Genomic DNA, 15,752 nt, shown 5'->3' with positions numbered 1-15,752 from the left:
ACCGTAAATACAAAATAGAAACAGACTCATAGACGTAGAATACAAACTTGTGGTTCCCAAAGGGGGCACGGGGTGGGAAGGGATAGACTGGGATTTCAAAATGTAGAATAGATAAACAAGATTATACTGTATAGCACAGGGAAATATATACAAGATCTTATGGTAGCTCACAGCGAAAAAAAAATGTGACAATGAATATATGTATGTTCATGTAGAACTGAAAAATTGTGCTCTACATTGGAAGTTGACACAACATTGTAAAATGACTATAACTCAATTTAAAAATGTTAAAAAAAGACACAATCCAAGTAATATTTTGAATGTCTTAAAGTATTCTCAAATCTATGAAAAATGTTGTAAACTCAGGATAAAATAAAACAGATTAACGGTATAGATATTAAAAAAAAGTTTTTTATTGAAGTGTAGTCGATTTACAATGTTAGTTTCATGTGTACAGCAATTTTTTTTATGTTTAGTGACCAACTCTTCTTTGTTTTAAAAATTTTTTCTTTTTTGTTAATTTTCTTTGATGGCAGAGTTAAGTAGGTTTATTTCTTTTTAATGGAGGTAACAGGGGATTGAAACCAGAATGGGTTCAGTGCTAGGCATGCACTCTACCACGGAGCTATACCCTCCCCACCAGATATTTTTAAACCTATCAGATGAGAATTTTCATAGACATTTGGCACAAACCCCTCTGGATGGAAGCACACGCAATAGTCTTCAGCCTCACACTCATACTCTGTGCCCCAGAATTTCTGGGCCATGCTCTCTTCCACTTCTGGATTCTGCCTTTCTTTTGCCTTGATTGTTTCCAGAAACATTTCATCTCCCTCCACTTATACAGAGTATCTGATTAGGGAAATGGAAGCCAATCTAGGTATTAAAAGTAGGACATACTTTTAATCCAGGGAATGAGAGATTTGCCCAGGCCGGGGAAGCTGGGTGATTTCCAGGAGCCATCAGCTGTGAATCACATTGCTGTCTTCACGCAGTGGTACTCCTTGTCGTCCCCGTTCCAGATCTCACAAGGTGCTTCTCTTCTGCAGATTCTAAGCTGGACCTGTCAGGAAACGGCTAGTGTTGGTCCAGCCTCTTTCCCTGTGATGCAGAGAACACAGAGAAAGAATCAGTGGTGCAAGTTTCCAACAGAGAACTCAGCACAGCTGAAGGATTCATATGGAAGGATTCACCTTATGTCTTACCTTCTTATGGAAACATTCCCCATCTCAGCAAGACAACAAATAGGAGTTATACCAGTTTGATGATGTGTATGCCTTGGACAAAGAATTAAAATATTACTTGAATTTTCATTACTTGTTGCCCCAGTATATTGACATATACCACCACAGTAGTCGGTGGCAGCGAATTCTTCCTCCTTCACTGCTGTGTACCAAGTTCTTGCCACACATGAGGCACTCACTAAGTACGTATTCACTCTGCCCTTTGGGGACTTGGTAAGACTTGGCTGAAGCTACATTTCCCCAGCATGGAGAGCCCAAAATCTTTCTTGTTCTTTTTTGGGAATTTCCAGAGTTTCCTTCCTCAGGCTTCCCAATACTTCCTAAATTGTACACCACAGTTCTCTCATGTAGACTCGAAATTCAGTTCTTTAGCCGGCTTTTGCAATAAATACATATTCTAAGCATTTTGTAGGCTTTACTAGAAATTTTGAAAGTCACAGGGAGGGGTCCCCTAAGCAGCACTTTGCCCCATTACTCCAAGTTGACTGTTCTCCTCTGGCTCAGAAAGAAGTGTTTGTCCCTCCATAACCCAGGACTGAGAAACTCTGGGGTGACACCTCGTCAATTATCTCCCTCTCACAAAGGCAGAGGGATTGATCTGTTTGGGGATGTTAGCATGCTGGGAGAGCCTGACACCCATTAGACCATTTCCTGTTATTCTTTTCATTTTCAGAAACAGGAAACAAACTGCAATCTCTCTCCTTTGGCTTACTGTGACCAGATATGACAACGCTTTTGGTTCCTTGTTTCATTCTATAAACAGACTGAAGTTCTCCTTCTGGCTGTCCAGCAAGTCTTCGTTTTTTGCTTTCATCTTCTCAGACTGACTTTGATAGTCGAGTGGTCTCCTTCTGCATAACTAACTCTTTTCCATTCAGGGAGGTGAAGGAAGACTCTCAGTTGTGGTTTCTGGTGCCTGCTGTGGTCTCCACTTCAACTTTACTAAGAAGTTCTAGAGTTTTGGTAAAAATACGGCATTTTGCCTTATTTGGTTCAGCTTTTTGTGTGTATAATTTTCCTTCAGAATACTGGTGAGGAGAAGGATCTTTGGCACTCTGGATCTAGCTGGAAACATTTGGAGCAGGAGAAATGCCTTGAAAATGATTGAAGTGACTTCCTCTCTTCCTTTTTTCCCCCAAACACAGTATATTTGCTCCTATGTAGTCAAATGTCAAAGTACCACCCCAGACTAATGGCATCAATAACCCCAGGGAATTTGCTAGGAATGCAAATTCTCAGGCCTACTGACTCAGAAACCTTATATTTTAAAAAGCCTTCCAGGTGGCTCAGATACATACTAATACTTCACAAAATACAGAACCAAACCTGAACACTCATATCCTAATATTAAATAAAATTAATAGAATTTTTGTCAAAAGATGACAGCCTTGTAAACCTGGATGTTTCCTTTAGAATGGATTGTCTATATTTTATCACTTCCCCGATTTGCATAAAAAGACCCAGGTCCAGTCACTAGGCAATAACATTTCATACACTGGAAGTCCAGCTAATAAGAGATGGAAACATCCCTTCTTCTTATAGGGGAAAGGAAACAGAGGAAGGCAGAGGGATAAAGCAATCAGATATGTGTCCTAAATTCTGTTTCTCCAGGTTTAGGAAACAAGAGGTATATTAGATAATTAAGTTCTGGTCACTTCTTCAGCTGTGATCTGGGAAGTGCCCTCTGCGAAAGCCTTTTAAACATGGACATCACCCTATGTTGGCCTTTTCTCAAGAATCGAAACCTCTTCCATTTCTATCTGATTTCGGTTGCTCCCCAGTCCTTTTCAGTATTTGATTCTTTGTAGTTTATCCGAAGTTTATCTGTAGGATATTTAGTATGTTACAAGCCTGTTACTTTTGGAACCTGACTCAAGTCTTGGGGTTTTATTTTCTTATCCTTTCCTTGGTTTGTGTTTAGAATGATTTGAAAGTTTGGTTGGGGGTATTGTCAAGGGAATTCACTAGTGGGGTGAGAGCGAGGTCACTCTAGAGCGAGGTATAGAGCAAATTCACCCCAGCTGCACGTGGCGCGGGCTGCTGGTCATCTGCTGACTAGCATCTGCCTTCTCTTCCTCACTAACAAAACTACAATTTTGCCTATAACAACAATGGACTCATGTGAACTACTAAGTTGCACCGTGTTTCTCGCAGCCAGGGTAACCATACAAGAGGTAGTGGCAAAAGTCCTGTGGAAATTTCTGGGTTGGCTTTGCTTTTGTAATTTAAGTGCCATTCTGTCTTCCTTCTTGTTTCTATGTTCTTTCCACCACAATTCAGACCTGAGGCTGAAGGTCAAGTGGCCATCTTGCCACACTGAGGACATCAGTTACTTGCAAAGAATGATGGGAGAAAAAAATAGCAAGTTCTTTGGATAGTTACATCGTCTCTGGACTCATCAGCTGTAAACTCCTTGTTGTCTCAAAATTGAGCCCTTTGTTAAGCTGCTTTGGTGAAGTTCTCTTACGTGCAGTCAAACATACTCTCTAGCCGATATTCCAGGGCTGATTGAGAGTCACTGCCAGACCAGCCATAGGGAATTTAGACCATCAGGAGCTGAGCTATGAGGATGTCAGCCAAGGAGCCCCTCAAAGGGCACAGTCTGGAGTGAGAAATCAGCTCACTTCGTGAGATTACACCAGCTCGCGGCCTTTCTTGTTGGAGGCCAGTGGGAATTCAGAGACCTGACAGACATGGGCTATCACCCAACAACTAGAGGAGACAGAGGCCAAGGCTTGGAGACCTCATCGTCCTCCACAAACCACATCATGTAAGTCATCCATCCCCCACTGAAGGAAAGGAACACGATGGTTGAGGGGTCCCAAAGTCACCAAAGTGGAGACACTGGACACTATCTGTGGGACTCTTCAACAGATCCGACTGGGCTGGTTTTCAAACAAGAGTAAATTTTAGTTATATATTTCCCCTAGAAGTAATGTATGGGATTTACGAAAGATTATAAAACTAAGACAAATTAAACATGGAAATTTCTTCTTTATGCCCTAAATATAGCATATGTTTAGTTTTGACACATAGGCTGTTTCCAGTGAATTCCACATTGTTCCACAGGAAGCAATTGACTTATAGTCTCAGGGGACTCATTTCCACAAGCTTGTTCAAAGCATTTTGTCTACAAAGGCAACTATTACCGCAAAAGGAATCAAAAGTAAACTTAAAAATTTCCTTGTCTCACTCTCCTTTCTTACAAATCCTGTATTAGACATATGATGCTTAGGAAAATCTATGCACCATATAACACAGTAATCTTGTTTATGAAGCAAAAACTACAGAAAATGCAAGGACATATTGATTAAAATACCCTAATAATAGAAGACTTTAATATACTGTTGTCAGAAAAGACATATCAAGTAGACAAAGAATAAGTAAGGAAAGAGAAGTCCGTTCCTTTGTTATAAGAATTAACAAAGTGAAGAAAGTAGCTCTCATGGGTATATAGAGAATACACTCTCTTTGCATAATAACAGAATACATCCTTTTGCAGATGCTCATGAAACATTCCCAAAATTGATCAACTATTAATAAAAATTAGCAAACATCAGTGAGTTCCATAAAGCAGAAGTATTACAAAAAACACTTTCTGATCACAATGTGATAAAGCCAGAAGTTATTTTTGGGAAAACAGTCCTTCCATCTGGAAATTAAAACACTTCTATTAAACAACTCTTGTTGAAAAGAAAAATATAAGCTGAGACTTCAGAATTTCTTAAAAATCATACTAATGAAAACACTAAATATCAGAAGCTATAGGATTCATTTAAAGAAGTGATCAGAGGAAAATGCATTGCACAAAAGACTGTCACTAAAAATAAAAGAATGAAAATATATTAGGTTCTCATTTCAAAAAACTGGAAAAAGTACAATAATTAAAGCAAAAGAAAGCACAAGTATGAAAGACAAAAATTAATGTAGTACAGAAAAAATTAGACCTAATTAATAAAACAAATCATGGTTTATTGAAAAAAATTTAAAATTAGCAAACTACTAAGTAAATTGTTCAGGAAACAAGAGAAAAAGGCACAAATAAACTTTCAAAATGACAACAGCAATGACCATTGAAAAAGAAGAAAACTTTAAAATTCAAAACTTTTTTGTAAATAAATTTGAAAAACTAAATGAAATGGATAATTTCCTAAGGAAGTACAGATTACCAAAATTATCTCCATTAGAGAGAAAAAAATTAAATAGACCAATTTACATGGAAGAATTGGAGAAAGCTATTAAGGAACCACATCACAAAGTAGGCACCAGGGCCAGATTGTTTTGCATGAGAATTCTTACAAACCTTCAAAGTCCAGATCATTTCAGTGCTCTTTAAATTGTTCTAGAGCATTGAAAATGAACGGAAATTTCCTAATTGCTTTTTCAAAACAGATATAATATTGATATCTAAGCCTAATCAAGACAATACAAAAAGATAGAACTACGGACCAATATCTCATGAATATCAACACAAAAATTCTAAATGAAATATTTAGCAAATAGATGCCAACACCACATTAAGAATGTGATACATCATAACCAAGTGGGCTACAAAAGAGAAATAAAAATTGGTTCAGTGTTGGGAAACCTATTAATATCATTCACCTTGATTATTCTCGTAAATTATTTTTTTAAAGACTTCAATAAAACTCAATAGCCATTCATGATAAAAACTCTCAAGAACATAGTGATTGGGGAATAATTGGTTAATATGATTACACACACACACACACACACACACAAATACATTTAATATACTACTGTAGTCCAGGAGACATCTCACTTACTTAATTGGGAAACACTGAAGGCATGTATACCCAGGAACAAAGCAAGTGTGCCCACCCACTACTATTCAACATTATAATGGAGATTTTAGCCAATGCAATTAGACAAGAGAAATCAATTAGGGACATAAGCATAAGTGAAGGAAAACTGATCAACTGTGGTGTATCTATAAGATGAAATACTACTCAGCAATAAAAGAGAACAAACTATTGGTGCATATAACTTGAATGATTCTCAAAATCATTATGCTAAATGAATGAAGCCTGTCTCAAAAGGGACTTTGTTTTACTTATTTCTAGATTCTCAGTGTCTAGCATAAAACCTACCACCAAGTACAAACAATTAATGAATGTTATTAAATAGATGAATAAATATGAATTCCCAAAACTCTTAAGAAGGGAACATGTTTCATTTTTCTAATGTATTAATCACAGTAATTAGTATATGTCAAGGACCTTCGGTGTGGGTTCTGTCCAGCAGAAGTCCCACCGAGATGGAATGAATTACTCAAGACTCTGTGGAAAGTCAAGAGAATGAGAGGGAGTTGGAGACCAACTCCTCGAGCCTCTCAAACACTCTCATATTTATTGTGTACAATCAAAGAAAAGGTCACAAACAATTGTGTCATGGAGAGCAGGAGCTTAAGGGAAAACAGGGTTGGGTAGGGATCATAAAATCCACAATGAGAACAAAGGCTCAATTTATCTTCAGGGCAGTCGGGAGAGGGGGACTAAGTACATTCTTCAGATATAAGATGTTGATTACAAAACAGACCACCAGATCAGCCAGTTCCTTGTCTTGGGGGTTACAGACTATCCAAACAGCAGAAAGCATGCCCAGTGTCTATAGCTGAAGGCATGGGTCATCGCTTTGCAATGAACTATGGACCTATGGTTAAAACAAGCCATGTCCTGCATTTATAGTAAGGGACACACAATGGCTTTGCCATTGTGGAAGCAGCCCTAAGCTACAACCTCAACTATGCAAGCAAGGCACTGTTTCTGCCTTTTACGGCAAGGAGACAGGAGTGCAGATGCACAGGCACCTGCTAGCAAAGCACATTTGTTCTTCTAAAAGGTCACAAGCGGCTGGGGCCTATTACAATTTATTAACCTGATCATGGGCCCCCACACTTCTGTCTGCCTTCTGCCCTAGAAGACGAATGGGCAATGCTCTCAGGATCTGTCACATAGGCTTCTTATCTCCTCGTTGCTTCTCAAGAGCAGAGCCTTTTTCTTTGCCTCATCTACAGCTTTAACCTGGATGCAAAGGTAAGAATAACTGAATGCATTTACACAGAAAATAACACTTGGAGTTATACTTTTTTTCATATTAAGCTCTTATTTACTTTTTTTCATGTCTCATAGTTTTCTTTATTCTATTATTGAAGTGTAGTTGATTTACAGTGTGAATTTCTAGCATACAGTACAGCAATTCATACATATATAAATATATATACATTCATTTTCATGTTCTTTTTCATTATAGGTTTCTACATAATATTGAATATAGTTCCCATGCTATGCAGGAGAAACTTGTTGTTTATCTATTTTATACATAATAATTAGTATCTGCAAATCTCGAACTCCCAACTTACCCCTTGGAGAAGACAATTTTAAGATGACAGAGCAAGAAGAGCTGGCAAAGATCACAGATAACCACCAGAATATAGAAATGTGCTTTGGGAGATCCTAGAAATTAGCAGGTGAGGAGTGCCGAGTAGAAGAGTAGAAAAGAATTTCAGGTATTTTTATCCATATATTAAAAAGAATTTTTGCAACAAGAAAGCTACAAAGGGCTCAGAAATCTTGGTTACACATAATTTCTATCAACATATAACAAATGAATCCAAGGAGAACACAGTCTTTGACCAGGAGAGGGGTCGAGAATGTGGCTCAAACCTTCCAGGGAAAAGGAGAAGGGGAGAAGTCTGGAGGGTAGACCAAGACCAAAATCATCTTGAACTTTTTCCAAAAACTGAATTTCATCCCTGTGTTCTTAGAAGAAGTATTAGTGGTATTTCCCTAGGGGAGGAAAAAATAGATTCAACTTGCACAAATATGAGAGAACAGAAGGCTTTTATTATAATAACGATAAGCAAACAATTCAACTGGGTAGGGCAGCAGTGGGCCCACAACCCGCCAAGCAGTGAGTAATCAAGGTGTGGGTGATGGAGGTGGGGTAGCAGCAGTTAACGTCACAGGGAGAGAACTGGGTATTGAGTAGATTGGTTTATATTGGTGAAGGAGTTTCTACAGATAACATCTGAACCACCCCATATACGTTGTTCGATCTCTGTTCAATCTCTGCCTTTCACTCTTTCTGACATTATCCTTAGTTGAGTTCTTTCCAGATAACTGTTTGCTCATCAACGGGCAGATGGTAAGAAACAATTTGAGCCCTTCTGTAAAACCGTAAGTAAACAAATTTCCATTCATCTAGAAATAATTCCCTAAGCACCTCCATCTATAAGCTTAAGAAATGCAAAGAATTGATCTTTCTAATAAGCTATAGGGGTAAAATGATCACTGGTCTGAAGGGCAAAGTAAGTCAGAAGAAGGCACAGCAGGGAGATTACCTACCAATCTAGAAAGAACCTAGAGTGGAAACTTTTACTAGGGATAAGCAGAGAAAGCTTGGGGTCATCTCTTTTGGTCACCTGCATTCCTTTTCTCTGTGCCTCTGAGAAAGAATTCAAAGTTAAGGAGCATCAGTACTTCTGCTTTGGAGTTTCACAAACTGAGAATTTGGCCTTCCCCTGTAAACCAATCAAGCTATCTACCAATTGCCAACAGTGAACTTTACTGTGCTCCTTAGTCCTGAGAGCCTGAGAGCCAGAAAAGGAAGGGTGCTTTGATTTCGGTGACTGAGTTCTATGGGGCAGGGCCACCCAAAAATATGCAGGAAATACAGACAGATTTTCATTGAGTTTAATCTTAATGTTTATTCCCAAAACACAGAGAAAAGAAAGGAAGCAACCTTCCACGCTAATAAGATGAATTCAAGTATCACATCCTGATCCTCAACTTCATCTCTGGCGTTTTGCTGCCTTAAAGCACAGAAACTTTCCCTTTCTTCCAATTCCCTCCTCATTTGTGCCATTTGCTTCCCGCGCTCCAGCTCATCCTTCAGCTCTCTGATTTCCTTTTCATACTTCTCTCTCATCTGCACTTTCTCTCTCTCTAGCTCTGCTATGTAGATTTGGATTTGTTTCTGAATTTGCACCTCGGCCTTTTGATAAATTTCATTAGTGTAGCATCCTCCACACTTCACGACCAAGTGCTCGACCATGGCCAGCAGCTGCTCCCTCTGGTTCTCCTGCTCAGCTCCTGTCGCCTTGTTGTTGAACACACAGTAGCGATTTTCGAACTTGCCCATCAGCTTTCGAATGCCTTCTGGAGCTTCCTTTAAGTAATCGTGGAAATCAGTGCCATCCAAGTCATCCTTCCGGGTAAATAAGAGAATCATGTGTTTTCTAGCTCTCTCTCCAAACAAGTTCAGGATCTTCTCCGTGGCTTCGTGCTCTTCCAGCGTGTAACGGCCCAGCGGGACCACGAGGAGCAGAGCGTGAGGCCCCGGGGAGGTCAGGGCCATGCAGCGAGCAATCTCCCTTTGAGTGTCAGCATCCTGTACGTCGGTGTCAAAAACGCCAGGCGTATCCACGACAACAACTTCTCTCCCCTTCCAGGCAGTTTTTTCTTTCTTACAGAACTTGGTGATGGATTTTGCCGAAATGCCAGAAGGAAACTCCTTCTTTCCAAGGATGCTGTTCCCTGTGGCACTTTTTCCTGCTCCAGTTTTACCCACTAAGACAAGTCTCAGTTGCGAAGCTCTGTGGTCTTGGTTTCCAAGCCCTGGAACATCAGGAAACAAAAGTCACAGTGTTAGGGTAGACCTCCAACTGTCTCCCCGGCAGGACCACCCTCACCGCCGCACTGGTGCCCTTCTCTGTGGCTTGCCAGGCTTCTGCCCATGAGTGGCCTCTGCACTCACGGGAGGTCCATGAAAAGCCCCGTGGGCCTGATGTCCTCCTGGCAGTATTTGGACACTTGCCCAAGTACTTTTCAGGATCTCCTTGAGCTTCTTACTCTGACTTTGTGTAGTTAAGTGGCCCACAGAGGAGGAAACCAAATGGTTAAAGGGGAGAATTCTGAGCTGCTACTGGTTGCTGTTTTTCAGAAGATAACCAGGGAGTAATACAAAATCGACTTTGGGACATCATAGAGGGACATCCTCCCCACCTAATTTATATTCAAAATGGAACATTTCTTTTTTCCATTAAGAAGCCGGGCAAATGGGTTATACAACCCATCTCACCCTTGCAGGGTAGAAAAGAGACCCATGCAGGAAGACAAAGTATCCCTTCATCCTTCATGCACGCAGCAATCCGATCAGAGATGGTGACCCTCAGAAAAACAAAATACTTCACATTTACAGTTACTGACCTTAGTTAAGAAATCTAGCTGAGAGAGGTGACTAGGCAGGCTTATGCCCCTGGACGATTAACAAGGGGAAGAAAGTGCCAGGCTGGTGAAAGGCAGGACATTTCTCTCATCCCACAGCTCCTCTTTAATTCCAAGGACATAATCCTACAACAGGACGATTTATGTCCCACAACTGCTGCGTTGATTCCTAGGACACACCCCAGTATTTCAGTGTTTGTTCTCTTTCTCCCCCTGAAGCTTCTGTTTTAGGGCTGAGCATGCTAAGCACATACTCTACCACTGAGCTGTACCCTCTCCCACCAAAACCATATTTTCAGAATAACTGTGCTGGAACTTAAACACCAAATTATCTAATAGCTCTTTTTTTCCAAGCCTGTTTTTCCAAGCAGGCAGACCGTGCCAAAATGACCCTTGAATATAAGACTGAGTCCCGCATGAGGAATCCTGTGTTATAACCATCTATTTCAGCCTTTAGACAATGCGTACATTATCTCACTTCCAACGTTATAGACACTGTTATAAACTCCGATTTATTTTCAGAAATATCATCACCATTCACTCAGTTCCTCAGACTAAAAATCTAAGCTTCACTCTTGATTACTTTCTTTCCCCTACCTTCCATATCCAGCCCGTCAGCAAGTTCTCTTGGCTCCACTCACTAATCTGTTTCTATTTTGAAGACCACCATACTAGCTCAAGTTACCATTACCATCTATGCCTTGGTAGTCTCCTAAATGGCTTCTCTACTTCCATTTTGCCCCTTTCAGTCTATTATGCAAATTGGAATAGTTTTTAAAAATATCAGTCAAACAGAAGAGGGAAATTGTGGAACCCCTCACTTCGGCTTCCACAAAATTTCCCACAGTTGACAGCCAGAATCCTGGGATGAAAGAGGTAAATTTCCCAAAGCTGAGAACACTGGATACAGGATGGCTAAGATTATCTAAGGAAAAATGTGGGTGGGAGTTCAGACTATTATTAGTTAGCATCACAGTGGAGACTCCAACCTAAGGATATCCTGAGGGCATCGGTTGGCCAGTTGGCTATAGAGAGAGGGAGCAGGAAAACCAAGAAAGGCACCAAAAGACAAAAGGCACCAAAGGCCAGCTCCAGCACTGCAACAACCTGTCAGCGTTGATAGCATGTGGATGGCAACGGACATGATAGATTGCAGATACAGCCATGGATGGTCTCATCTCTGTACTCAGGCCTCTTTGGGATGTGGGTTTGCAGCTCCTCTCATCAAGATGCTGTTTATCCAGCCCTTGAATATGACTAGGCATTGTGACTGGCTTTGGACAACAGGATAGTGAACTCACAATCCAGCAGAGACTCCAAGAGTGCTGACACTTTGGAGTTTGCTTTCTCTTTCTGCTTTTTGGGACCTTGCCACTGCCCTATGAAGAGGCCTGGACTAGCCTACTTGATGAATAACACAAGGCCCTACTATCCCTGTCCCCTTGGTCTGCCCAGGAGCCTGCTAACTACCAGACATGTCCATGAGGCTACCCAGGATTATCCAGTTGCATCTTAATCACCAGCTTACCCTACATGCATGAGTGAGTCTGGCTAGGATTAGTCGAGATGGCCCAGACCCAAGGACTGCCAGTTGACCCACCAAATCGAGAGCCAACTAAATAGGTGATGTTTTAGGCAACTAAATGGTGTGTGGTTTGCTAAACCAGCAAAAGCTCAAATGACATAATCTATTTCTATGGATAAGGGAGTAGAGGGAGGGCTATGCGAGAAACTGAGTGACCAGTCTGTTCAATTTGTTGGTTATAGTGAGGCCACCAGGAGCAGGGCAATTAGGGACCTGAACAAGGAATTGATTACACTCACATTCCTCCTTCCTGATCCTCTCTCAGGCTGAAGAAAGGGGCAGAAAAACAACTATAGAGGCTACAACCTGATGTTCTGGTGTGCCCACATGGTAGGAAGTAGGAAATAAGAAACTCATTATGCTCAGGATCAATCAATATATTTTAATCTCTCTTTCTCTTAGCTGTTAAGCTACATCATGAGGAGAAAGTGTAGAGGGTTGAGAGAAATGAAAGAGCAGAGTAAATGGAGGGAAAATAAGAAATGAAGTTGAACTATTTTGCTCTTGCTCAGATGGGGACGGGCCTACAGGGTAAGAGAGGACCCCCACCCAGTCCTCCTCCCTCTAGCCTGGCCTGCCAAGCCCCCAGCAGCCCCTCACCACAGCTGGTCCTGGGATCGCTGGAGTATTGGGTTTCCATGGTAATTTGAATTCCTGTAAATAAAAAAAATAACTATATCATTTTGGGGAAATGGAAAGTAACCGGAAAGGTCAACCTCACATAACCAATCATTTCTCTGTTTTCATAATCTTGCTATTCTATTTCTCAATACGTCTCAAATCTCTGTTTCCAGCCTCGTTTTCAGATTGTTCGTTTTTCTTTACACACATGTAAGTGCTCCAAGTGCTTCCTTGGCACTAGTTCTGAGTGCCCCTCCCCACTCTATTCAATGAATTTTTGCTTTGAATGCCAATTATATGCAGTCTGTAGCCTAGACCCTCCTCAGAGGTCCACACTTTTATATCCCATTCAACTTCAAAATTTGGCCATTTTATGGACATCTCAAACAGAACTCAAGCAAAACGGAACCCTTTACCTCCATCCCCAGCCTGGTCCCCATTTCAGTCAATCGCATCACCCAGTGCTTCATGCAGACTCTTGGGGTCATCTACAACACTTCATTCCTCACTTGCTCATCAGTTCATCGACAAATTCTATTGATTTTACTTCCAAAAAAAAAATGCAAGATTATCGAGGTCTCCCCTTCTTCATGTGAATCCATTCCACTGCCATTGGTTTACAACGTAACAGGTTCCTAACTGATATCTCATCCTAATCCCTTCTCTACTCAATAATCAGATGCCTTTTTAAAAAATTGAAATTTGGTTTTTTTCTTGTTTAAATTCCTTAATGAATTCCTTTTGCTTTTTATTTTTCAAATGGTGGGAAATCGTTGGAATGGTCCAGAAGGCCCTGCTTGATCAATTACTCCCTCTCTCAAAAGATTTTAGCTACACTGGCCTCCTTACTGCTCCCTGCATCCTCTAAGCTCCTTCCAGCTTCTAGACCCTTGAAGCTTCTAGCTCCTCCTTTCTAGAGCACTCCCACTCCAATTCAGTGCTCAGCTCATTCCTGCTCAGCCCTCAGGCCTCAGTTCTCTGTCATTTCTCCAGAGAGGGCTTATTTCCCCACCTCGACCCCCAACTCCATCACACCCAACAAGCTAGCTTTGATGTGGAGTTTGTTCTAATTGCACTCCAAGAGTTTCTGCAGAATACATACTACAAGAGGAAGTTGTTTGTCTGATTCTTTGCTGTCTTCTTGTAGACTGGAAGCTTTGTGGTTTTGAACCCTCTGTGTCTTGTATGTCCGTTTACTCCGTGGGGGTAAGCACAATATTGGACAAAGAATGGTTCTCAATAAGTATTTGTTAAACAAGTGAATTGATTTTTTAAAAAATCCCTCTGATTCTTGCCTCTACACTGATTGATCTTTACGTCCAGCCCACATCCAGTTTGTGAAAAAGATGATCTTTTCCTTGTTAACAATGCCTAGTTTTATTGAAACATGGTATTACATTTGAAATGTTTTCTCTCATTGCTACCTACTAATGTCTGGCAATGGAGAAAGCCATTTGAAGAACTCTTATTAGAGCAGATTTTATCTAGAACAGGCTGAAAAGGCAAGACGGGCTCATCTGATGGAAGCTATCAAATACAAATATGAAACAATGTTAGAAAGACGGTACTTCTTTAGAAAGTGGATTAGGTATAAGGAGTAGGAAATAGCTTCTTGAAAACTGGAAAGAGAAATCACAGAATTAAGAAAACAATCGTCTTTGACCACAAAACTGATGTTGGTGATTGGTGTTAGGAGAAGGGGCAGAATACCAAAATAGGAAAACACAAGATTTTAGGTATTTCTTAAGGTCCTCCTTCCAGTATGTGGGCTCTTTCTGCAGCATTCTTTAGTGGTGTTCTGTTTATCCTAATTCAGATGTAAAACCAGAGGACCACACTTTCCTACGTACTGATGTTGGACGGCTGAATTCTCCTATTCCTGCCTAAGAAACGAGCATCCATTGGTCCCCAGCTTCTCCTGAACTGCAAACAATAACATGGGCTGGCATCTGCCTCCTTCTTTCTCCTAAAAGTCGCCCTTGCCCAAGTCTAGGTGAGGCCCAGTAAGGGACTGTTCCTGAGGAGGAAAGTTCCAAAGGGGCAGCTCTGAGCAGACAGTTAACTGGGCAGCAGAGCCTCTGATCTTGACCTGTTTGCTGGTTTATGAACAGGGGGTGTGATGAGCTGTGCCTCTTACATCTCCCAGTGCTCTTCACACTACCAGCTCCCCACAGAACTGGTTTGATCTGCTCAAATAATCCTACTCCTGAGAACTTCAAGTTTATTTGTACATTCTATAAATGGTAAAAAGGAATCATTTATTTGTATAAGTATCCTCTGAGCAGTGACCCCGAAGAAGCATCAGTTTGTAGGGCTCAGTCTTCAAAACAGATCATAGCTTAAAATCAGCAAAGACAGGAAACAGGAACCAATGAGAAACATATTCTGAGAGCAAGTGTGCAGGGAGGTTTAAGATACAGATCCAGGGTCCCTTCTCCACCAAATCACACATTTCCCTCCCTCCATTCCCACACCCCCACAAACACCCTTATTTACTTACTTGGAAAGTCCAGGTCCTGCCCTCTGCTCTAACTTTGAAGACAATGCTAAGCCAGGAAGTGATGCTGAGCTGTTGAGAAGGAGGAGGAAAGAGGAAGTGAGAGGAGGAGATGTCCATACTTGCTCATTCAAGAGACCTGCCCACCTCATCATCCAGAAGCACTAGACCTTTCTGCAATAATAGAATTGTTTTGAGCGGTTCAGTGTGGCAGTCATTGACCATGTGGGCTGAGTAGCGCATGAAATGTGATGAGTGTAAGTGAAGAATTGAATTTTTAATTTTATTTCATTTTGACTAAATTTAAAGTTAAGTAGCCAAATCTGCCTAGTTGCTACCATATTTTAGACCATGCATATACTCTGCAGGGAGGGAAGAAACATGGGTTATGCTATAAAATTTGAGAAAAAAACCCTGGGTCAAAACCAGAGAGTTGCCACTCAGAGTGTGGCCAAGATGGCAGAGTGAGAAGATCCCAAGCTCACCTGCTCCTATGGGCACAGCAAAAATACAGCTATTTAGAGAGCAAATCTGACCTACAAGCCAGCAGAAAAGAT

General features: G+C 40.9%; 1 protein-coding gene across 2 annotated transcripts; it reads right to left on the bottom strand.

Annotated features, from left to right (window-relative positions):
- Window positions 1–8,099: 8,099 nt before the first annotated feature.
- On the bottom strand, window positions 8,100–15,245 carry LOC140697278 (GTPase IMAP family member 4-like). Of its 2 annotated transcripts, none has more exons than XM_072964198.1 (3): window positions 15,199–15,245; window positions 12,678–12,731; window positions 8,100–9,883 (listed from the first exon to the last, which is right to left on the bottom strand). In XM_072964198.1, the coding sequence occupies exons 2-3, from the start codon at window positions 12,715–12,717 to the stop codon at window positions 8,973–8,975; spliced, it is 951 nt and encodes a 316-aa protein (XP_072820299.1). In that variant the 5' UTR covers window positions 12,718–12,731; window positions 15,199–15,245; the 3' UTR covers window positions 8,100–8,972. The 2 variants fall into 2 exon arrangements, with proteins under 2 accessions (XP_072820299.1, XP_072820300.1); XM_072964199.1 differs by lacking the exon at window positions 15,199–15,245 and adding an exon at window positions 13,801–13,861.
- Window positions 15,246–15,752: the final 507 nt, after the last annotated feature.

The sequence above is a fragment of the Vicugna pacos genome, chromosome 7 (assembly GCF_048564905.1).
Source record: "Vicugna pacos chromosome 7, VicPac4, whole genome shotgun sequence".
Lineage (NCBI taxonomy): Eukaryota > Metazoa > Chordata > Mammalia > Artiodactyla > Camelidae > Vicugna > Vicugna pacos.
The sequence above is the reverse complement of the archived record's forward strand: the minus strand, read 5'-3'. Positions and strand labels throughout refer to the sequence as shown.